The sequence below is a fragment of the Oncorhynchus tshawytscha genome, linkage group LG29, assembly GCF_018296145.1.
Source record: "Oncorhynchus tshawytscha isolate Ot180627B linkage group LG29, Otsh_v2.0, whole genome shotgun sequence".
In the NCBI taxonomy this organism is placed as follows: Eukaryota; Metazoa; Chordata; class Actinopteri; order Salmoniformes; family Salmonidae; genus Oncorhynchus; species Oncorhynchus tshawytscha.
The window spans coordinates 24868847-24893700 of NC_056457.1; the positions used below are offsets into that span (position 1 = coordinate 24868847).

At 45.1% G+C, this 24854-nt stretch overlaps 1 protein-coding gene across 1 annotated transcript; it reads right to left on the reverse strand.

Moving 5' to 3' along the window:
• Nucleotides 1–4290: 4290 nt before the first annotated feature.
• On the reverse strand, nucleotides 4291–23909 carry LOC112247557 (eukaryotic translation initiation factor 2 subunit 3-like). Its single transcript, XM_042308743.1, has 11 exons — nucleotides 23800–23909; nucleotides 22985–23048; nucleotides 17584–17711; nucleotides 17195–17411; nucleotides 16908–17066; nucleotides 6429–6563; nucleotides 6243–6337; nucleotides 5934–6078; nucleotides 5664–5833; nucleotides 5099–5271; nucleotides 4291–5007 (listed from the first exon to the last, which is right to left on the reverse strand). The coding sequence occupies exons 1-11, from the start codon at nucleotides 23875–23877 to the stop codon at nucleotides 4944–4946; spliced, it is 1428 nt and encodes a 475-aa protein (XP_042164677.1). The 5' UTR covers nucleotides 23878–23909; the 3' UTR covers nucleotides 4291–4943.
• Between the last annotated feature and the right edge of the window lie 945 nt (nucleotides 23910–24854).

Consider the following 24854-nt stretch of genomic DNA (forward strand, 5'->3'; position numbering starts at 1 on the left):
TCATAGAAGGAAATTAGTCAATTAAAATACATTCATTAGGCCCTCATCAATGAATTTCACATGACTGGGCAGGGGCGAAGCCATGGGAGGGCATAGGCCCACCCAGTGGCGATGTTAGCATGTTAATCTTGGTGGACATCATCAGTAGGCTATGAGATCAATATCTGACCCTGGATCAGTAGGATATCATCAGTAGGCTAGGAGATCAATATCTGTCCCTGGATCAGTAGGACATAATCAGTAGGCTAGGAGATCAATATCTGACCCTGGATCAGTAGGATATCATCAGTAGGCTAGGAGATCAATATCTGACCCTGGATCAGTAGAGCAAAAACACCATACCTGAGGATCCTTTAGTGCAGCTCAGCAGCTGCCTGTAGTAAGACGGGTACACAGACAGCACAGATCATACACACAGATACCATTATCAAATACGCTTTCTGACTAGAAGAGGAGCAACAATTCTTTATCAATCTGTGTGCTGAATTTAACAGTGAAATCTTAAAAACGCAGTGGCGCTTCCCCAAAGAAACACAAGTTGCGGGCGTCTTGTCTCTTTTATAGTGACAAACAGACCTTTCTTTGGCATTTAAAGTTTACAATACATAACCTTCTTTTGAAACCCAGTTTATCCATGTACTCACCTAACCGTGGAACAGCGTCTGTGGCAGGTGTAGCCTATCTCAGTTTTAAGTAGCATAGAGGCTGTCCTGTTCAGATCTAGGATCAGCTTGCTCTCACCAAACGCTACCTTTAACCATTGTCTCAAAAAATCTCCAAACTGACCTTAGATTAGCATCTAGGTGCGACTTCTTCGGATATTCGCTCAGTGTGCCATCCAGCCTGGAAGTGTACTATGGAACTGCTTTATTAAATAAGACAGCTAGCAACATAATAAAGGCAATACTCAAATATATTCTCTCATCTAGGTCAAAAGGTCAAACAGAGAGGGTTGAATAAGGCTGAGATGTTTGGATTGATCAATGAATATTTTAACATTCATATTACAACTTTATTATTATTATATTACTTATTACTCAAAGACTAGGCAATTAGACTACTCAAAGGTAACCTATGATGAATTTATGTAGCCTACATTTGTACATAAAGGCCACATATTTACTTTAGGTAAATATTTCAATTTTTTATTGGTCTTATTGACCAAATGTATCTTTTTTTTCTTGTTTTTTTGTGCCATACATTAAACATTTCATTTTCATTCAATGCATCACACATGGTCCTGAACTTTCTAATGTACAATAAAGGTACATTCAAAAATCTATCTCTGCATTAAAAGGCCAGAATCTATACTTGTGACCAGGAGAATTGATATATCATTTGAATGTGGTTCCAGAGACAAACGGTGCTGTACTTTTGCACAGAGGCCTACATTGGTAAGGAGGATGGAGACTACAACCATTACCAATAAATGGAAATACTCTCTCAGTGAAAGTGTGTGTGAATGTGTGTAGTTAACAGTGTCAGATAATGTTTGGGAAAAGCTGTTGCTCAGCAACTCACTGCCTTCCTGAAGACAAATAATGTATACAAAACGCTCCAGTCTGGCTTTAGACCCCATCATAGTACTGAGACCACACTGATGAAGGTGGTAAAGTACCTTTTAATGGCGTCAGTTCAAGGCTCCGTGTCTCTCCTTGTGCTCCTAGACCTGTTTTTGACACCATCGATCACCACATTCTTTTGGAGAGGTTGGAAACCCGAATTTGTCTATGCGGACAAGTTCTTGCCTGGTTTAGATCTTATCTGTCGGAAAGATATCAGTTCGTCTCTGTGGATGGTTTGTCCTCTGAAAAATCAATGGTAAGTTTGTGTTCCTCAAGGTTCCGTTTTAGGACCACTTTTGTGTTCAGTATATATGCTATGTCTTAGCGATGGCTATGCAGATGACACACAGCTGTACATTTAGATTAAACATGATGAAGTCCCAAAATTGCCTACCCTGAAAGGCTGTGTTTCTGACATAAGGAAGTGGACGGTGGCAAATGTTGTACTTTTAAACTCAGACAAAACAGAGATGTTCTAGGTCCCAAGAAACAAAGAGATCTTCTGTTTGATCTGAAAATGTATCTCAATGGTTTTACAGTTGACTCAAATAAAACAATGAAGGACCTCGGTGTTACTCTGGAGCCTAGCCTGATCTCTCTTTTGACTAATGTAAAAAATATTTCAAGAGCACCTTTATTCCATTGTCATAACATTGCAAAAAATCTGAACCTTTTTGTCTAAAAATGTTGCAGAAAAACTAATCTATGCTTTTGTCACTTCGAGATTAGACTACTGCAATGCTCTACTCTCCGTCTACCTGGATAAAGCACTAAATGCATTTCAGCTAGTGCTAAAGACAGTTGCTGGAATCATGACTAGAACCCCAAAATTAGAACATATTACTTCAGTGCTAGCCTCTCTACACTAACTTCCTGATTATTATTTTTTTGAATCCTGGCCTCCTCTTCATCTCATCGAAACGTGTGAAGATTATCAAACTCCTCCCTAATCTGTTTGTTTGCTGGGCCTGTGCTCTGGAGACAGTGAAAGGAATGGTAGTTATTATCAGGTAATCCCAGGCATCTACAGTATGTAGAGATCACAGAATTCTCTCCTCACTCAATATCCTTACATTGATGTGAAAAGTGAAAGTCACCCAGTAAAATATTACTTGAGTAAAAGTATTTGGTTTTCAATATACTTAAGTATCAAAATATACATTTAATTGCTAAAATATACTTAAGTATCAAAAGTATAAATCATTTCAAATTCTTTATATTCAGCAAATCAGACAGCACCATTTTCTTGTTTTTTATCTTTACATTTTTAAAATAATTTACAGATAGCCAGGGGCACACTACATAATTTACAAACTAAGCATTTGTGTTTAGTGAGTCCGCCAGATCAAAGGCAGTAGGGATGACAAGGAATTACCATTTTCCTGGCCTGCTCAGTATTCCAAATGTAACTAGTACTTTTGGGTGTCAGGGAAAATGTATGGAGTAAAAAACGTACATTATTTTACTCAGGAATCTAGTGAAGTAAAAGTAATCCAAAATTTAAATAGTAAAGTACAGAGACTCCAAAGAATGACTTAAGTTGTACTTTAAATTATTTTTGCTCAAGTACTTTACACCACTGTATTTTTGTTAATCTATATGAACAACTTCAGTGTTAAATTTAACCAATTGTAGCTTATGGTCCTGTGCAGCTTCTTCTATTGGTCTGAACTTGTGTTTTTTTAAACTCCGACACACCTCACGCTAGCGGTTTATCCTCCAGACAGAAGAGTTTCTCACTGTGCAGACTGCAGAGCTACTCCAATCCCGTAGGACTTTTTTGGATCTCTTCTCCTACTAACAGGACATTATTTCCTTCTCTCTCCAATGTTCCTGCAGACAGGAGGCTGTGACCACATGGCAGGATGACAGGATCCCTGAAGATGTCATGGCACACAGGACAGGAGCACTCCTCCTTTGGGAGAGTCAGTTTGGGAGGCTTTTTCTCCTCCGGTGGAAGAGGTTCAGAAGCAGTTTCCTCCTGAGGTTGAGGTTTGTTTATCTGATCACTCGTTACCACCTCTGTTATGGCTGAAATAAAAGGTTTCAGTTTTAATATTGGTAATATGAACCCCAACATTTCACTTTGTCACACCTGTGTATCACAATGTTAACAATGAGTAGAAATAAATGGAATTACTAACATAATACGATGCATTACCTGTTTGGCTTTCGATTTGTAGTCTTTCAGCAAGACTGTTGAACTTCATATTCCTCAGGATCTCTAGTGAGATCCTCACAGCCCCCTCCAGTCCCTAGGCCTCCCTCATCATATCCACAGCCCCCTCCCGTCCATGGGCCTCCCCATTGTATACTCCCTCCCTGCATTCTCTAGCTGTGGGGACAAAAATCATCAAGCACACCCATTTTTCAGGTACTTTCAGGTATTGAAATCTCCTTACTGTTTTGTCCTCCTGCTCGGCAATTGTTAATCTAAACTCTCCATTGGGTCAGACTGAGCTGAATTTCACCCTAAATTGAGTTAGCGGGGAAGTTTACAGGTAAATCATTAGTGTGTTTATACTGTAGCTGTATTTAGGCTTTACAGAAGCTGTGACTAATCCACAATAGGACAGGATCTTCAAAGATAGAAGCCATTTCACAACCCTTTTTATTCTTGCCACAAGACTGCTTCGATTGGACAGAAACATACCTAAATAGAACATTGAATAATAAAAGGGGCCAATCACATTCTATAGCATATTAAAAAAACACACTAACAGGCTTTTGTTCCAAATGTCCATTTTATTAGATTCTACTGAAAGCAGTTGACAGCAGAACACACAGCACTATCAAGCCTGTGTTCCTCTCCCATCTGTGGCAGGGCTTATTCAGGAGGGAGCAACGCTTACTGTACAGTCAGATAGAAATATAGCAAGACAGGATTTTCCATCAAATGGAATGAATAGGGACTCATGTCATCTCAGCTCTATCCATTACATTTCTATCTGTAGCATTGTGAGTGTTGCCCCCTGTTCAATCAGTCACAGTCCTGCTTTGGGAGACTCATCTTAAAACCACTGACCAGCTACCTTCCCTTAACCCTCCCTGGACGTATCTCAATACTCTACTGTGGCTTCCTCTCCTCGTCTATTCTCCTTCGTCTGCACTGATCTGAAAAAAAGACAGGTAAGCAGTAGATTTCTAATATGAGTAATCTGCTTCCACCTGCCCCAGTTGTTTATTTATCAGTGCAGATGAGAGAAGACAGGGTGATGAAGCCAGTTTAGACTATTGCGATGCAGCCTCCTCCCTTCCCCCTCTGGGGCAGGTATTCCTCTTTTTCAACTTGAACAGGTGTTGGTATGAAAAAGAGTATGTTGGGCATGTCGTCTGGTTGAGAGGGTGTTGCCATGAAGACACTTCCTGTCTGGTTCCTCAGTCATCGTCCACCGTGGGGGTGATGGTCACCCCCCTCCTGATCTGGCCCCAGCCAATCAGACTGCAGAGAGCGAAGAGAACCAATGAGACACAAAAGTAAGGATAAACAGCCGAACACACAAAATCCAGTGAAAACCCCTCTTCCATCTTACCGCCAATGTTTCTCCACACGACGACTGAGCGCAATCTTCTCTCCGACCTCAGTGCAGACAGGGTTGGTCAGGACGATCTTGGCCAAATCAGCCTTCACTGCACTCACTCTGCCGCCCGTAGACAGACTGCCGATGTTCACCATCAACACCTCGTTCTTAGACAGCTTCTGGACCTGAGGGGAGGAACAAGACAAACACAGGAAAGACAGCTTGAGTAAAAACAGAAAAAAGCCTGCCCGCCGCCTGCCTGCCTGCCGCCCGCCTCGCCCTGCCTGCCTGCCCGCCCGCCGCCTGCCCGCCGCCTCGCCCCCTGCCTGCCCGCCGCCCTCGCCCTGCCTGCCTGCCCGCCGCCTCGCCCTGCCTGCCCGCCCGCCCGCCGCACTGCCTGCCCGCCGCCTCGCACTGCCTGCCCGCCGCCTCGCACTGCCTGCCCGCCGCCTCGCACTGCGTCTCAGTAATCTAAAGATGCTTCCTCCTCTAAATGTAATACAAAAATCAGTATAAAGAAATCCAGTCCATTTCCATCTACACCAGTTCAACACCAAGCCCAGGGTGCAGTGCTGACCTTGGCAGCCTTCTTGTCTCCTTCAGTGCGGACTCCCAGAAGCCTCCTCAACAGGAAGTAGGAGATTTCCAGCTCTGTGAAGATCTCTGGTAGCGCTCCGACCGCTCCCAGCACCTGACCAACCATACGGTCAGCTCTGCACAGGGTCGGGTCAATCTTAGTGCCAACACCTGGATAGGAAAGAGAACACACACACCTGAGTGTTTATACTCATATTAGAAACACACACCTGACCCACCATACCGTCACAACACACACACAGGTTCATACCAATGAGTCCCCCGGGTGCCGCATATTGCAGGTCGTTGTGTTCAGCGAACAGAGAGACGATCTTGGAAAAGATGGGTTTACACATTAGCTTCCCCTCATGGTCCTTAGACACAATGCCTGGACGCACCTCCAACTCCTGTCCCACCTGGAGAGACAGATATAAAAGAGGGAGGGAAGAACAGAGGGAGAGAAAAGAGGATGAACAAATAGCAGAAGTTAATGAAAAGCAGAGAGCTTCATAAGAACTTTGCACCATTGAACCACTTGCCCATGATGCTTTGTTGCAAAGGGAAGAAGCAGGTGTCCTACCTTGAGCACGCCTTTTAGTATACTGCCTCCAGCCACACCTCCTTTCAGGTCATCTACCTCACAACCCGGCTTGTTGACGTCAAATGACCGGATCACTGAAACACGTAAACGCACGCCACATCAACACATTATTATAAGCATAACAGAGACAGCTGGGTTCAAGTCATCACGTGTGTCTGTTCTTACCGATGAGTCTGGGTTCTGAGGTGAAGTCTCTGATGGGGACAGGTATCTTCTTGACAATGTATTCACACACCACCTCTATGTTGTACTTCAACTGTGCTGAGATAGGAATGATAGGTGCTCCCTCTGCCACAGTACCTACACACCCCAGGAGAGAGTTTACACACACGAGGAGAGAGTTTACACACACACACACACACACACACACACGAGGAGAGAGTTTACACACACACACACGGGAGAGAGTTTACACACACACACACACACGAGGAGAGAGTTTACACACGAGGAGAGAGTTTACACACACGAGGAGAGAGTTTACACACACACACACACGAGGAGAGAGTTACACACACACACACACGAGGAGAGAGTTTACACACACACACACGAGGAGAGAGTTTACACACACACACACACGAGGAGAGAGTTTACACACACACACACGAGGAGAGAGTTTACACACACACACGAGGAGAGAGTTTACACACACGAGGAGAGAGTTTACACACACACACACACGGAGAGAGTTTACACACACACACACACACGAGGAGAGAGTTTACACACACACACACGAGGAGAGAGTTTACACACACACACACACGGAGAGAGTTTACACACACGAGGAGAGAGTTTACACACACACACACACACACACGAGGAGAGAGTTTACACACACACACACACACACGAGGAGAGAGTTTACACACACACACACACACACGAGGAGAGAGTTTACACACACACACGAGGAGAGAGTTTACACACACACACACACACGAGGAGAGAGTTTACACACACACACACACGAGGAGAGAGTTTACACACACACACACACGAGGAGAGAGTTTACACACACACACACGAGGAGAGTTTACACACACACACACGGAGAGAGTTTACACACACACACGAGGAGAGAGTTTACACACACACGAGGAGAGAGTTTACACACACACACACGAGGAGAGAGTTTACACACACACACACGAGGAGAGAGTTTACACACACACACACACGAGGAGAGAGTTTACACACACACACACACGAGGAGAGAGTTTACACACACACACACACGAGGAGAGAGTTTACACACACGAGGAGAGAGTTTACACACACACACACACGAGGAGAGTTTACACACGAGGAGAGAGTTTACACACACACGAGGAGAGAGTTTACACACGAGGAGAGAGTTTACACACACACGAGGAGAGAGTTTACACACAGAGAGACACACACGAGGAGAGAGTTTACACACACACACACGAGGAGAGAGTTTACACACGAGGAGAGAGTTTACACACACACACACACGAGGAGAGTTTACACACACACGAGGAGAGAGTTTACACACACACACGAGGAGAGAGTTTACACACACACGAGGAGAGAGTTTACACACACACGAGGAGAGAGTTTACACACACACACACACACACACGAGGAGAGAGTTTACACACACACACACGAGGAGAGAGTTTACACACACACACACACGAGGAGAGAGTTTACACACACACACACGAGGAGAGAGTTTACACACACACACGAGGAGAGAGTTTACACACACACACACGAGGAGAGAGTTTACACACACACACACGAGGAGAGAGTTTACACACACACACGAGGAGAGAGTTTACACACACACACACGAGGAGAGAGTTTACACACACACACACGAGGAGAGAGTTTACACACACACACACGAGGAGAGAGTTTACACACACACACGAGGAGAGAGTTTACACACACACGAGGAGAGAGTTTACACACACACGAGGAGAGAGTTTACACACACACACGAGGAGAGAGTTTACACACACACGAGGAGAGAGTTTACACACACGAGGAGAGAGTTTACACACACGAGGAGAGAGTTTACACACACGAGGAGAGAGTTTACACACACACACGAGGAGAGAGTACACACACACACACGAGGAGAGAGTACACACACGAGGAGAGAGTTTACACACACACGAGGAGAGAGTTTACACACACACACACACACACACACGAGGAGAGAGTACACACACACACACACACGAGGAGAGAGTTTACACACACACACACACACGAGGAGAGAGTTTACACACACACACACACACGAGGAGAGAGTTTACACACACACACACACACGAGGAGAGAGTTTACACACACACACACACGAGGAGAGAGTTTACACACACACACACGAGGAGAGAGTACACACACGAGGAGAGAGTTCACACACACGAGGAGAGAGTTTACACACACACGAGGAGAGAGTTTACACACACACACGGAGAGAGTTTACACACACACACACACACACGAGGAGAGAGTTTACACACACACACACACACGAGGAGAGAGTTTACACACACACACACGAGGAGAGAGTTTACACACACACACGAGGAGAGAGTTTACACACACACACACACGAGGAGAGAGTTTACACACACACACACACGAGGAGAGAGTTTACACACACACACGAGGAGAGAGTTTACACACACACACGAGGAGAGAGTTTACACACACACACGAGGAGAGAGTTTACACACACACACACACGAGGAGAGAGTTTACACACACACACACACGAGGAGAGAGTTTACACACACACACACGAGGAGAGAGTTTACACACACACACACACACACACACGAGGAGAGAGTTTACACACACACACACACACGAGGAGAGAGTTTACACACACACACACACACGAGGAGAGAGTTTACACACACACACACACACACGAGGAGAGAGTTTACACACACACACACACACACGAGGAGAGAGTTTACACACACACACACACACACGAGGAGAGAGTTTACACACACACACACACACAGGAGAGAGTTTACACACACGAGGAGAGAGTTTACACACACACACACACACACGAGGAGAGAGTTTACACACACACACACACACACGAGGAGAGAGTTTACACACACACACACACACACGAGGAGAGAGTTTACACACACACGAGGAGAGAGTTTACACACACACGAGGAGAGAGTTTACACACACACACACACGAGGAGAGAGTTTACACACACACACACACACACACGAGGAGAGAGTTTACACACACACACACACACACACGAGGAGAGAGTTTACACACACACACACACACGAGGAGAGAGTTTACACACACACACACACACGAGGAGAGAGTTTACACACACACACACGAGGAGAGAGTTTACACACACACACACACACGAGGAGAGAGTTTACACACACACACACACACGAGGAGAGAGTTTACACACACACACACGAGGAGAGAGTTCACACACACACACACACACACACACGAGGAGAGAGTTTACACACACACACACACACACACACACGAGGAGAGAGTTTACACACACACACACACACACGAGGAGAGAGTTTACACACACACACACACACACACGGAGAGAGTTTACACACACACACACACACACACACACGAGGAGAGAGTTTACACACACACACACACACACACGAGGAGAGAGTTTACACACACACACACACACACGAGGAGAGAGTTTACACACACACACACACACACGAGGAGAGAGTTTACACACACACACACACACACGAGGAGAGAGTTTACACACACACACACACACACACGGAGAGAGTTTACACACACACACACACACACACACACACGAGGAGAGAGTTTACACACACACACACACACACGAGGAGAGAGTTTACACACACACACACACACGAGGAGAGAGTTTACACACACACACACACACGAGGAGAGAGTTTACACACACACACACACGAGGAGAGAGTTTACACACACACACACACACACACGAGGAGAGAGTTTACACACACACACACACACACACGAGGAGAGAGTACACACACACACACACGAGGAGAGAGTACACACACGAGGAGAGAGTTTACACACACGAGGAGAGAGTTTACACACACACGAGGAGAGAGTTTACACACACACGGAGAGAGTTTACACACACACACACACACACACGAGGAGAGAGTTTACACACACACACACACGAGGAGAGAGTTTACACACACACACGAGGAGAGAGTTTACACACACACACACACACGAGGAGAGAGTTTACACACACACACGAGGAGAGAGTTACACACACACACACACACACACGAGGAGAGAGTTTACACACACACACACACACGAGGAGAGAGTTTACACACACACACACACACACGAGGAGAGAGTTTACACACACACACACACACACACACGAGGAGAGAGTTTACACACACACACACACACACACGAGGAGAGAGTTTACACACACACACACACACGAGGAGAGAGTTTACACACACACACACACACACGAGGAGAGAGTTTACACACACACACACACACACGAGGAGAGAGTTTACACACACACACACACGAGGAGAGAGTTTACACACACACACACACACGAGGAGAGAGTTTACACACACACACACACACGAGGAGAGAGTTTACACACACACACACACACGAGGAGAGAGTTTACACACACACACACACACGAGGAGAGAGTTTACACACACACACACACACGAGGAGAGAGTTTACACACACACACACACACGAGGAGAGAGTTTACACACACACACACACACGAGGAGAGAGTTTACACACACACACACACACACGAGGAGAGAGTTTACACACACACACACACGAGGAGAGAGTTTACACACACACACACACACGAGGAGAGAGTTTACACACACACACACACGAGGAGAGAGTTTACACACACACACACGAGGAGAGAGTTTACACACACACGAGGAGAGAGTTTACACACACGAGGAGAGAGTTTACACACACGAGGAGAGAGTTTACACACACGAGGAGAGAGTTTACACACACACACACACACACACACACACGAGGAGAGAGTTTACACACACACGAGGAGAGAGTTTACACACACGAGGAGAGAGTTTACACACACGAGGAGAGAGTTTACACACGAGGAGAGAGTTTACACACACACACACACACACACACGAGGAGAGAGTTTACACACACACACACGAGGAGAGAGTTTACACACACACACACACGAGGAGAGAGTTTACACACACACACGAGGAGAGAGTTTACACACACACACACACACACACGAGGAGAGAGTTTACACACACACACACACACACGAGGAGAGAGTTTACACACACACGAGGAGAGAGTTTACACACACACGAGGAGAGAGTTTACACACACACACACACACGAGGAGAGAGTTTACACACACACACACACACACGAGGAGAGAGTTTACACACACACACACACACACGAGGAGAGAGTTTACACACACACACACACACACGAGGAGAGAGTTTACACACACACACACACACACGAGGAGAGAGTTTACACACACACACACACACACACGAGGAGAGAGTTTACACACACACACACACACACGAGGAGAGAGTTTACACACACACACACACACACACGAGGAGAGAGTTTACACACACACACACACACACACGAGGAGAGAGTTTACACACACACACACACACACACACGAGGAGAGAGTTTACACACACACACACACGAGGAGAGAGTTTACACACACGAGGAGAGAGTTTACACACACACACGAGGAGAGAGTTTACACACACACACGAGGAGAGAGTTTACACACACACACACACACGAGGAGAGAGTTTACACACACACACACACACACACACACGAGGAGAGAGTTTACACACGAGGAGAGAGTTTACACACACACGAGGAGAGAGTTTACACACACACACACACACGAGGAGAGAGTTTACACACACACACACACACGAGGAGAGAGTTTACACACACACACACACACGAGGAGAGAGTTTACACACACACACACACACGAGGAGAGAGTTTACACACACACACACACACGAGGAGAGAGTTTACACACACACACACACACGAGGAGAGAGTTTACACACACACACACACACGAGGAGAGAGTTTACACACACACACACACGAGGAGAGAGTTTACACACACACACACACACGAGGAGAGAGTTTACACACACGAGGAGAGAGTTTACACACACACACACACACACACACACGGAGAGAGTTTACACACACACACACACACGAGGAGAGAGTTTACACACACACACACACACACACGAGGAGAGAGTTTACACACACACACACACACACGAGGAGAGAGTTTACACACACACACACACGAGGAGAGAGTTTACACACACACACACACACGAGGAGAGAGTTTACACACACACACGAGGAGAGAGTTTACACACACACACACACGAGGAGAGAGTTTACACACACACACACACACACGAGGAGAGAGTTTACACACACACACACACACACGAGGAGAGAGTTTACACACACACACACACGAGGAGAGAGTTTACACACACACACACGAGGAGAGAGTTTACACACACACACACACGAGGAGAGAGTTTACACACACACACACACACGAGGAGAGAGTTTACACACACACACACACGAGGAGAGAGTTTACACACACACACACACGAGGAGAGAGTTTACACACACACACACACACGAGGAGAGAGTTTACACACACACACACACACACACACACGAGGAGAGAGTTTACACACACACACACACACACACACACGAGGAGAGAGTTTACACACACACACACACACACGAGGAGAGAGTTTACACACACACACACACACGAGGAGAGAGTTTACACACACACACACACGAGGAGAGAGTTTACACACACACACACACGAGGAGAGAGTTTACACACACGAGGAGAGAGTTTACACACACGAGGAGAGAGTTTACACACACACACACGAGGAGAGAGTTTACACACACACACACACACACGAGGAGAGAGTTTACACACACACACACACACGAGGAGAGAGTTTACACACACACACACACGAGGAGAGAGTTTACACACACACACACACACGAGGAGAGAGTTTACACACACACACACACACGAGGAGAGAGTTTACACACACACACACACACGAGGAGAGAGTTTACACACACACACACACACACGAGGAGAGAGTTTACACACACACGAGGAGAGAGTTTACACACACACGAGGAGAGAGTTTACACACACAGAGGAGAGAGTTTACACACACACACACACACGAGGAGAGAGTTTACACACACACACACACACGAGGAGAGAGTTTACACACACACACACACACACACACACGAGGAGAGAGTTTACACACACACACACACACACACACACGAGGAGAGAGTTTACACACACACACACACACACACACGAGGAGAGAGTTTACACACACACACACACACACGAGGAGAGAGTTTACACACACACACACACACACACGAGGAGAGAGTTTACACACACACACACACACGAGGAGAGAGTTTACACACACACACACACACACGAGGAGAGAGTTTACACACACACACACACACGAGGAGAGAGTTTACACACACACACACGAGGAGAGAGTTTACACACACACACACACGAGGAGAGAGTTTACACACACACACACACACGAGGAGAGAGTTTACACACACACACACACACGAGGAGAGAGTTTACACACACACACACACACGAGGAGAGAGTTTACACACACACACACACACGAGGAGAGAGTTTACACACACACACACACGAGGAGAGAGTTTACACACACACACACACGAGGAGAGAGTTTACACACACACACACACACACACACGAGGAGAGAGTTTTACACACACGAGGAGAGAGTTTACACACACACGAGGAGAGAGTTTACACACACACACACACGAGGAGAGAGTTTACACACACACACACACACGAGGAGAGAGTTTACACACACACACACACACACACGAGGAGAGAGTTTACACACACACACACACACACACACGAGGAGAGAGTTACACACACACACACACACACACACACACACACGAGGAGAGAGTTTACACACACACACACACACACGAGGAGAGAGTTTACACACACACACGAGGAGAGAGTTTACACACACGAGGAGAGAGTTTACACACACACACACACACACGAGGAGAGAGTTTACACACACACGAGGAGAGAGTTTACACACACACACACACACACGAGGAGAGAGTTTACACACACACACACACACGAGGAGAGAGTTTACACACACACACACGAGGAGAGAGTTTACACACACACACACGAGGAGAGAGTTTACACACACACACACGAGGAGAGAGTTTACACACACACACACGAGGAGAGAGTTTACACACACACACACGAGGAGAGAGTTTACACACACACACGAGGAGAGAGTTTACACACACACACACGAGGAGAGAGTTTACACACACACACGAGGAGAGAGTTTACACACACACACGAGAGAGAGTTTACACACACACACGAGGAGAGAGTTTACACACACACACGAGGAGAGAGTTTACACACACACACACGAGGAGAGAGTTTACACACACACGAGGAGAGAGTTTACACACACACGAGGAGAGAGTTTACACACACACACACGAGGAGAGAGTTTACACACACACACACACACACACACACGAGGAGAGAGTTTACACACACACACACACGAGGAGAGAGTACACACACACACACACACGAGGAGAGAGTACACACACGAGGAGAGAGTTTACACACACGAGGAGAGAGTTTACACACACACGAGGAGAGAGTTTACACACACACACACACACACGAGGAGAGAGTTTACACACACACACACACACACGAGGAGAGAGTTTACACACACACACACACACACACACGAGGAGAGAGTTTACACACACACACACACGAGGAGAGAGTTTACACACACACACACACACACGAGGAGAGAGTTTACACACACACACACACACGAGGAGAGAGTTTACACACACACACGAGGAGAGAGTTTACACACACACACACACACACACGAGGAGAGAGTTTACACACACACACACGAGGAGAGAGTTTACACACACACACGAGGAGAGAGTTTACACACACACACACGAGGAGAGAGTTTACACACACACACGAGGAGAGAGTTTACACACACACACACACACACGAGGAGAGAGTTTACACACACACACACACACACACACGAGGAGAGAGTTTACACACACACACACACACGAGGAGAGAGTTTACACACACACACACGAGGAGAGAGTTTACACACACACACACGAGGAGAGAGTTTACACACACACACACACGAGGAGAGAGTTTACACACACACACACACACGAGGAGAGAGTTTACACACACACACACACACACACACACGAGGAGAGAGTTTACACACACACACACACACACGAGGAGAGTTTACACACACACACGAGGAGAGAGTTTACACACACACACGAGGAGAGAGTTTACACACACACACACACGAGGAGAGAGTTTACACACACACACACACGAGGAGAGAGTTTACACACACACACACACGAGGAGAGAGTTTACACACACACACGAGGAGAGAGTTACACACACACACACACACACACGAGGAGAGAGTTTACACACACACACACGAGGAGAGAGTTTACACACACACACACGAGGAGAGAGTTTACACACACACACGAGGAGAGAGTTTACACACACACACACACACACACACGAGGAGAGAGTTTACACACACACACACACACGGGGAGAGAGTTTACACACACACACGAGGAGAGAGTTTACACACACACACGAGGAGAGAGTTTACACACACACACGAGGAGAGAGTTTACACACACACACGAGGAGAGAGTTTACACACACACGAGGAGAGAGTTTACACACACACACACACACACGAGGAGAGAGTTTACACACACACACACACACGAGGAGAGAGTTTACACACACACACACACGAGGAGAGAGTTTACACACACACACGAGGAGAGAGTTTACACACACACACGAGGAGAGAGGTTACACACACACACACACGAGGAGAGAGGTTACACACACACACACACACGAGGAGAGAGGTTACACACACACACACACGAGGAGAGAGGTTACACACACACACACGAGGAGAGAGGTTACACACACACGAGGAGAGAGGTTACACACACACGAGGAGAGAGGTTACACACACACACACACGAGGAGAGAGGTTACACACACACACACACGAGGAGAGAGGTTACACACACACGAGGAGAGAGGTTACACACACACACGAGGAGAGAGGTTACACACACACGAGGAGAGAGGTTACACACACACGAGGAGAGAGGTTACACACACACACACACGAGGAGAGAGGTTACACACACACACACGAGGAGAGAGGTTACACACTTTTAAGAAGGCAGAGGGGTTAAACAAACAGACATACTTCCCTCAGACAAACACACACAAAGCTTTAGAAGAGTCAGCTATTCCAGCCACTGACCCTGTACGAAGGCTAGGATCTGTTCGTACTGCTCCTTGGCCTGGCTCTCCTTGACCAGATCAATCTTGTTCTGGAGGATCAGGATGTGTTTGAGCTTCATGATCTCTATGGCAGCCAGGTGCTCAGAGGTCTGGGGCTGGGGACATGACTCGTTACCCGCTGGGAGAGAGGGATGTGGGTTAAGTTACCGAGAGCTGATCAGGTGATGGGGAGTGTGATTATTGTTCAATCAGTAATGTCAGGAGTAGGATTATTATACAGTATTGATCAGCAGAAGTGTGTCTTACCAATGAGCAGGAGGGCAGCGTCCATGACAGCCGCTCCGTTCAGCATGGTGGCCATCAGAATATCGTGACCGGGACAGTCCACGAAGGACACGTGTCTGACCAGTTTGAAGTTGCCCTTGGTTCCAGGGATGTCTGTAGGGAACTCATCAGGAGTACTGGAGCCACACGACCTGTAGCACTCTGGCCTGGGACAGCTGGGGTCATCCAGCTTATACACCTAGGGCAGTAAAGGGGAACCACATTATGCTTTTGGTACTGTACCATTTCCATTCACTCCTTCTACCCATGTCACGCCCCATCCTCGTGTGTTGCCAACAGTTACGGGTGCTCCTACGTTATGGGTACTCAACCTTCATGTATTGGACCTAAACAGTGCGTTGTTTACTTACCTTGGCGTTAGCGTAACCTAGCTTAATGGTGATGTTCCTCTCCAGCTCGTTCTTGAAGCGGACAGTGTGAACCCCTGAGATGGCCTTGACCACCGTAGACTTTCCGTGGGCCACATGACCAATGGTACCTACAGGCCAGGAAAGAACAGAGGGTGTTACTGGAGGTGCTCAGGCAGTAGAGATGGGTGTTAGGAATCAACACTCACAGTATAACATTGTCAATAATTAGCCTTCGAATCCTTATTTTCCCAATGTCAAATTTGCACATTTAATCACAGGCTAAAATTGGGAGATCAGGTAAGGGGCAGACTATATATGGCTGAGGTCCCCAGATCTCATGTTCGACAAGACACCAGTTAGACAAAAACATCCTGTGGCGTAAGGCATTAGCATTGAATAGCCCCCGCAATATGCAACTTTTCAGTGAAGTTAGGAACCAATACACACAGGCAGTTTGAAAAAGCTATTTGCATCCTGTAGAACAAACTCAAAAAAGTTCTGCGACACTGTAAAGTCCATGGAGAATAAGAGCACCTCCTTCCCAGCTGCCCACTGCTCTGAGGCTAGGAAACAGTCACCACCAATACATCTATGATAATTTCAAAAAGCATTTTTTCTACAGCTGGCCATGCTTTCCACCTGGCTACCCCGGCAAACAGCTCTGTACCCCCAACAGCAACTTGCTCAAGCCTCCCCCACTTCTCCTTCACCCAAATCCAGATAGCTGATGTTCTGAAAAAGCTGCAAAATCTGGACCCCCACAAATCAGCTGGGCTAGACAATCTGGACCCCTACAAATCAGCTGGGCTAGACAATCTGGACCCTCTCTAAAATTATCCGCCACAATTGTTGCAACCCCTATTACTAGCCTGTTCAACCTCTCTTTCGTATCGTCTGAGATCCCTAAAGATTGGAAAGCTGCCGCGGTCATCCCCCTCTTCAAAGGGGGAGACACTCAAGACCCAAACTGTTACAGACCTATATCTATCCTACCCTGCCTTTCTAAAGTCTTCGAAAGCCAAGTTAACAAACAGGTCACCGACCATTTCGAATCCCACCGTACCTTCTCCGCTATGCAATCAGGTTTCAGAGCTGGTCATGGGTGCACCCCAGCCACGCTCAAGGTCCTAAACGATATCATTACCGCCATCAATAAAAGACAATACTGTGCAGCCGTATTCATCAACCTGGCCAAGGCTTTCGACTCTGTCAATCACCACATTCTTATCGGCAGACTCAACAGCCTTGGTTTCTCAAATGACTGCCTTGGTTTCTCAAATGACTGCCTTGGTTTCTCAAATGACTGCCTTGGTTTCTCAAATGACTGCCTTGGTTTCTCAAATGACTGCCTTGGTTTCTCAAATGACTGCCTTGGTTTCTCAAATGACTGCCTTGGTTTCTCAAATGACTGCCTTGGTTTCTCAAATGACTGCCTTGGTTTCTCAAATGACTGCCTTGGTTTCTCAAATGACTGCCTTGGTTTCTCAAATGACTGCCTTGGTTTCTCAAATGACTGCCTTGGTTTCTCAAATGACTGCCTTGGTTTCTCAAATGACTGCCTTGGTTTCTCAAATGACTGCCTTGGTTTCTCAAATGACTGCCTTGGTTTCTCAAATGACTGCCTTGGTTTCTCAAATGACTGCCTTGGTTTCTCAAATGACTGCCTTGGTTTCTCAAATGACTGCCTTGGTTTCTCAAATGACTGCCTTGGTTTCTCAAATGACTGCCTTGGTTTCTCAAATGACTGCCTTGGTTTCTCAAATGACTGCCTTGGTTTCTCAAATGACTGCCTTGGTTTCTCAAATGACTGCCTTGGTTTCTCAAATGACTGCCTTGGTTTCTCAAATGACTGCCTCGCCTGGTTCACCAACTACTTCTCTGATAGAGTTCAGTGTGTCAAATCAGAGGGCCTGTTGTCTGGAGCTCTGGCAGTCTCTACGGGGGTGCCACAGGTTCCATTCTCGGGCCGACTCTATTCTCTGTATACATCAATGATGTCGTTCTTGCTGCTGGTGATTATCTGACCCACCTCTACCATTCTGTATACGTCTGGCCCTTATTTGGACACTGTTAACAAACCTCCAGACTAGAGGTCGACCGATTAACCAGGGCCGATTTCAAGGTTTCATAACAATCGGAAATCTGTATTTTTGGGCGCCGATTTTGCCCCAAAAAAATGTACACACCTTTATTTAACTAGGCAAGTCGGTTAAGAACACATTCTTATTTTCAACGAGGCAGAACGACAGATTTTTACCTTGTCAGCTCGGGGAACCAATCTTGCAACCTTACAGTTAACTAGTCCAACGCTCTAACCAACTGCCTCACGAGGAGCCTGCCTGTTACGTGAATGCAGTAAGCCAAGGTAAGTTGCTAGCTAGCATTAAACTCATCTTATAAAAAACAATCAATCAACTGTCGTTGCTCCAATGTGTACTTAACCATAAACATCGAAGCCTTTAAAAAAAATCAATACACAAGTATATATATTTTAAACCTGCATATTGAGCTAAAATATATCCAGGTTAGCAGGCAATATTAACCAGGTGAAATTGTGTCACTTCTCTTGCGTTCATTGCACGCAGAGTCAGGGTATATGCAACAGTTTGGGCCGCCTGGCTCGTTGCGAACTAATTTGCCAGAATTTTACGTAATTATGACATAACATTGAAGGTTGTGCAATGTAACAGGAATATTTAGACTCATGGATGCCACCCGTTAGATAAAATACGGAACGGAATAAACGTTTTGTTTTTGAGGTGCTAGGTCAAATCCGGAAACTAAGGCTCGTATTTCTGTGCGTTTATTGTAGTTAAGTCTATGATTTGATATTTGATAGAGCAGTCTGACTGAGGGGCGGTAGGCAGCAGCAGGCTCGTAATAGTCAAAGGTATATGGTTTAGAGAGAAATAGCCTACACGTTATAATTCCTGTAATAACTTGCGGCTGAACTTGATAGGGGTTCCTTCGTTATTTTACCATTCATGTCTTCCATAGAGAATGTCTTGATCTACTTCAAATAAGGTCTGTGTTTCGTGCAGGTTTAAACCGCCTCTGTTCATGTCTTCCATAGAGAATGTCTTCATCTACTTCCAATAAGGTCTGTGTTTCGTGCAGGTTTAAACCGCCTCGGCGTTTTGATACCAGTGTAAATCTCACTAGGATAAGGTAACGTTTGTCAACACATTTTCATAAATCCACTCTACAAAAAAAAAGATCTTCGCTTATATTTAGCCAATATTGATCAGAGTTACCTTGTCCTATGGATATCTACACAGTTATAAAATTGGCAAGGTGGTGTAAGCCTACAGGAAACACAGACCTTATTTTAAGTGAATCTGAAAATATCCTATGGAAAAAATGAATGAAGGAACCGCTTTTCAGATTTTGCTAGAAGGTGTCATGGGAATTATGACTCGCACTTTGGTAGTCAATTCTTACCATGCCCATTATTAAAATAGGATTTCCTGCATTTTGAAATTACAGATTTTGTTTTCAACACAGGTAACCTAAACTATTTTTATTCAAACAGTTGAGAGTATTTGTCTCCCAAGCAGACTCTTCAGTATCATTGTCACGTCAGAGCTGTGTGTGTGTTTTACAGATGGCAGAGAAAAGCAGAGCACCAGTGTGGGACTATTACATGGAATTGGCACCAGGGAAAGCAAGGTGTCTTATTTGTGATAAAGATGTAAGCATGGGGTCAGCAACGGCTAAATCAAAAAATACCACCAACCTGTGGAATCACCTTAAGAACACCCATCCAAAAGCCCATAATATGTATTATATTAAGTGAAAATAAAAGTGTTCATTGTTCATTTATTATTGCTGCAATTGTCATTATTACAAAAATGCGTATACACACACACTCTAAAAATAGGCAGATTAATCGGTATCGGCTTTTTTTGGCCTCCAATAATCGGTATTGGTGTTGCGAAATCATAATCGGCCGACTTCTACTCTGGATGGTTCTGACTTAGAATATGTGGACAACTACAAATACCTAGGTGTCTGGTTAGACTGTAAACTCTCCTTCCAGACTCGCATTAAGCGAATCCAATCCAAAATTAAATCTAGTATCGGCTTCAAATTTTCACTCATGCTGCCAAACATACCCTCGTAAAACTGACTATCCTACCGATCCTTGACTTCAGCGATGTCATTTACAAAATAGCCTCCAACACTACTCAGCAAATTGGATGCAGTCTATCACAGAGCCATCTGTTTTGTAACCAAAGCCCCTCGCTTCATATTCACCGTCAAACCCAATGGCTCCAGGTCATCTATAAGTCTTTGCTAGGTAAAGCCCCTTTATCTCAGCTCACTGGTCACCATAGCAGCACATGCTCCAGCAGGTATATTTCACTGGTCACGCCCAAAGCCAACTCCTTTGGCTGCCTTTCCTTCCAGTTCTCTGCTGCCAATGACTGGAACGAATTGCAAAAATCACTGAAGCTGGAGACATATCTCCCTCACCAACTTTAAGCATCAACTGTCAGAGCAGCTTACTGATCATTGCACATGTAAATAGCCCATCAAACTACCTCATCCTGTTATTTTTTTTTGTTCCTTTGCATCTCTACTTGCACATCTATCACTCCAGTGTGTTATTGACTGTATGTTTGTTTATCCCATGTGTAACTCTGTGTTTGTGATGCACTGCTTTGCTTTATCTTGGCCAGGTCGCAGTTGTAAATGAGAACTTGTTCTCAGCTGGCCTACCTGGTGAAATAAAAAAAACACCACTGCTGCTATTAGTGTTGTCACCATACCAGTGTCGCAATACTAGGAAGCAAAGAAAAACAAAACATGAAGCAGACTTAATTTCTTGAGGAAAACAATCCTAAAGTTGGTAAAAACAGCCTTGTTGTCACATGTTTATTTTCCAAGCTATAGCACACAATACTTTACAAAAGTATCACAATGCCCCATTTCCCCTCAGGAGACTGAAAATATTTGGCAGGAGTCTCTCGGATCCTCAAAAAGTTCTACAGCTGCAGCATCGAGAGCATCCTGACCGGTTGCATCACCACCTGGTATGGCCACTGCTTGGCATCCGACCGTAAGGCGCTACAGAGGGTAGTGCGTATGGCCCAGTACATCACTGGATTTTTATTTTATTGTGTTATTTTTTTTTACACTTTAGTTTATTTTGTAAATATTTTCTTAACTCTATTTTCTTAAAAGTGCATTGTTGGTTAAGAGCTTGTAAGTAAGCATTTCACGGTAAGATCTACTAGACCTGTTGCATTCGGCACATGTGACAAATAACATTTGATTTGATTTAAATAACCATAGAGTGGAGTCTGCTTAGTGTTTACTTTTTTTGCCAAGGAAATTCTGTTATCACGATACTGGTATCATGACAACACTAGCTGCTATAGTGGACTGGTTCACTCACCAATGTTGATGGTGGCCTGTCTGCTGATGATCTCTTGGGAGAGAGGGGTCAGGATGGACACATCCTGTTGAGAAAACACACACAGGTCAATTAATTAAGGCATGGTACTTAATCTGGAGTGGGCTAAATAACAATGAGAGATGTAGCCATGAGAAATAAGGAATGGATGATTCATTTTGTGAGCTAAGACATTGTGAAGCAGACAGAGGACCGTTTGTATTATAACCTGAAAGGGTAATACATTCTGCAGTAGTAAACGTGACCTGGCAAAGGCTGCGAGTTTAGCCTACTTGACGACGTACTCTGTTGATGTGACCATCAGGTGCAGATGGTACAATGAGAACATCCACAGCAATAATATCGACAAATTTTACAGCTAAACATATTTGAATTCCCGCGTATCTTAGTTTTTTTTTTTGTGTTGATTATAGGTCGTTCATACAAATGAATGGGCTGTTGTTCAGATGTGCTGCTGCGACATTTCCTGTGCAGTCAGGGAAGATGATGTACAGAACAGCTGTTATAATTCAACAGACAAATGCACATAACGACAAATAGACCTGTAGGTCTAGAAAGCTAATGTTTCTGTATTTGAAAAAGGAAACTGCCTTTACTCATTAGGCGGGGCTGAAAATGGACAATCCCCACGCTGACAACCAAGCTAACGTTAGGTAGTTACTGTTAGCATGTGCCGGTAGAACAGCCACTTTCCCGGTGCACGCAACAACATAATGATTCACATTTTTTTCTGATGACTTTTAGGGAACCAAACCATCACTATCCTTATCATCACTATTGACAAGATAAACACTCACCAGCGAATTTAAATCTTGTTTGGAAAGATGAGGCTGACCCAGCGTTATTCCAGACTCGTCACCCGCCATCTTGAACATAAAAGGAATTTCAGTATGCTGTGGAGATTGCCTGAATGATTTAACACTGAATTATACGCAGTAAGAGTTTCTTATTGTATGATCACTAGTAAAACTTTGCAGTTATCAACAATCAGCTGTTTTATCATGTGTCCTCTTGAATTTTACTATAGATATGTATTATTTCGTTTTTCTTTGATGAATGAATAAAAAGAAAAGGGTCCTACAAGGGATGATGCAATATTCGAATTCACACGCAATTCAATGTCCCTCTTTACACAATATCCACTGTTGCGGTTGACAGCTACTGTGAATAACTGTACACAATTCATTCCGTTTCTTCATTGTGCTTTTGTTTGATTTATTCCTCCATCACAAAATAAAATAGAAAGAACTTCAGATACCTGGGTCCGTCTTTTCTTGACGACGTCATTCATAATGTGTCCATTTGTAGTTTTTTCATAGGGTCCGCCCTGGTACAATTATAAATTCTCTCGCTCGTTTTGCCAATCCATAGTTTCTCATTCTCCGTATCCCTTCAACCCTTCACCTGCATATAGGGAAAGGCTAAATATTTTTAACATCTTAATCCCCCGTAGGCCATTATGTTTTGCTCTAGCTGTCAATGGGGCTGTACTAATGAGTATGTGATTTTATTTTTTTTCACCTTTATTTATTTAACCTGGTAGGCCAGTTGAGAACAAGTTCCCATTTACAACTGCGACCTGGCCAAGATAAAGCAAAACAGTGCTGCACAAACAACGATATTCTAAATCAGAACCGTCCAGATTAGTGATGCTAGACGGGCGGGCGGGTGCGGGCAGCGATTGGTTGAAGAGCATGCATTTAGTTTTACTAGCGTTTAAGAGCAGTTGGAGGCCACTGAAGGGGTGTTATATAAAAGGTAGATAGATATGACCCTTTTCACACTATCATGCTGATCTGAACTATACTGGTTAGGTTTATTTTGTATTTTTACATTTTCCTTTCCACCATAT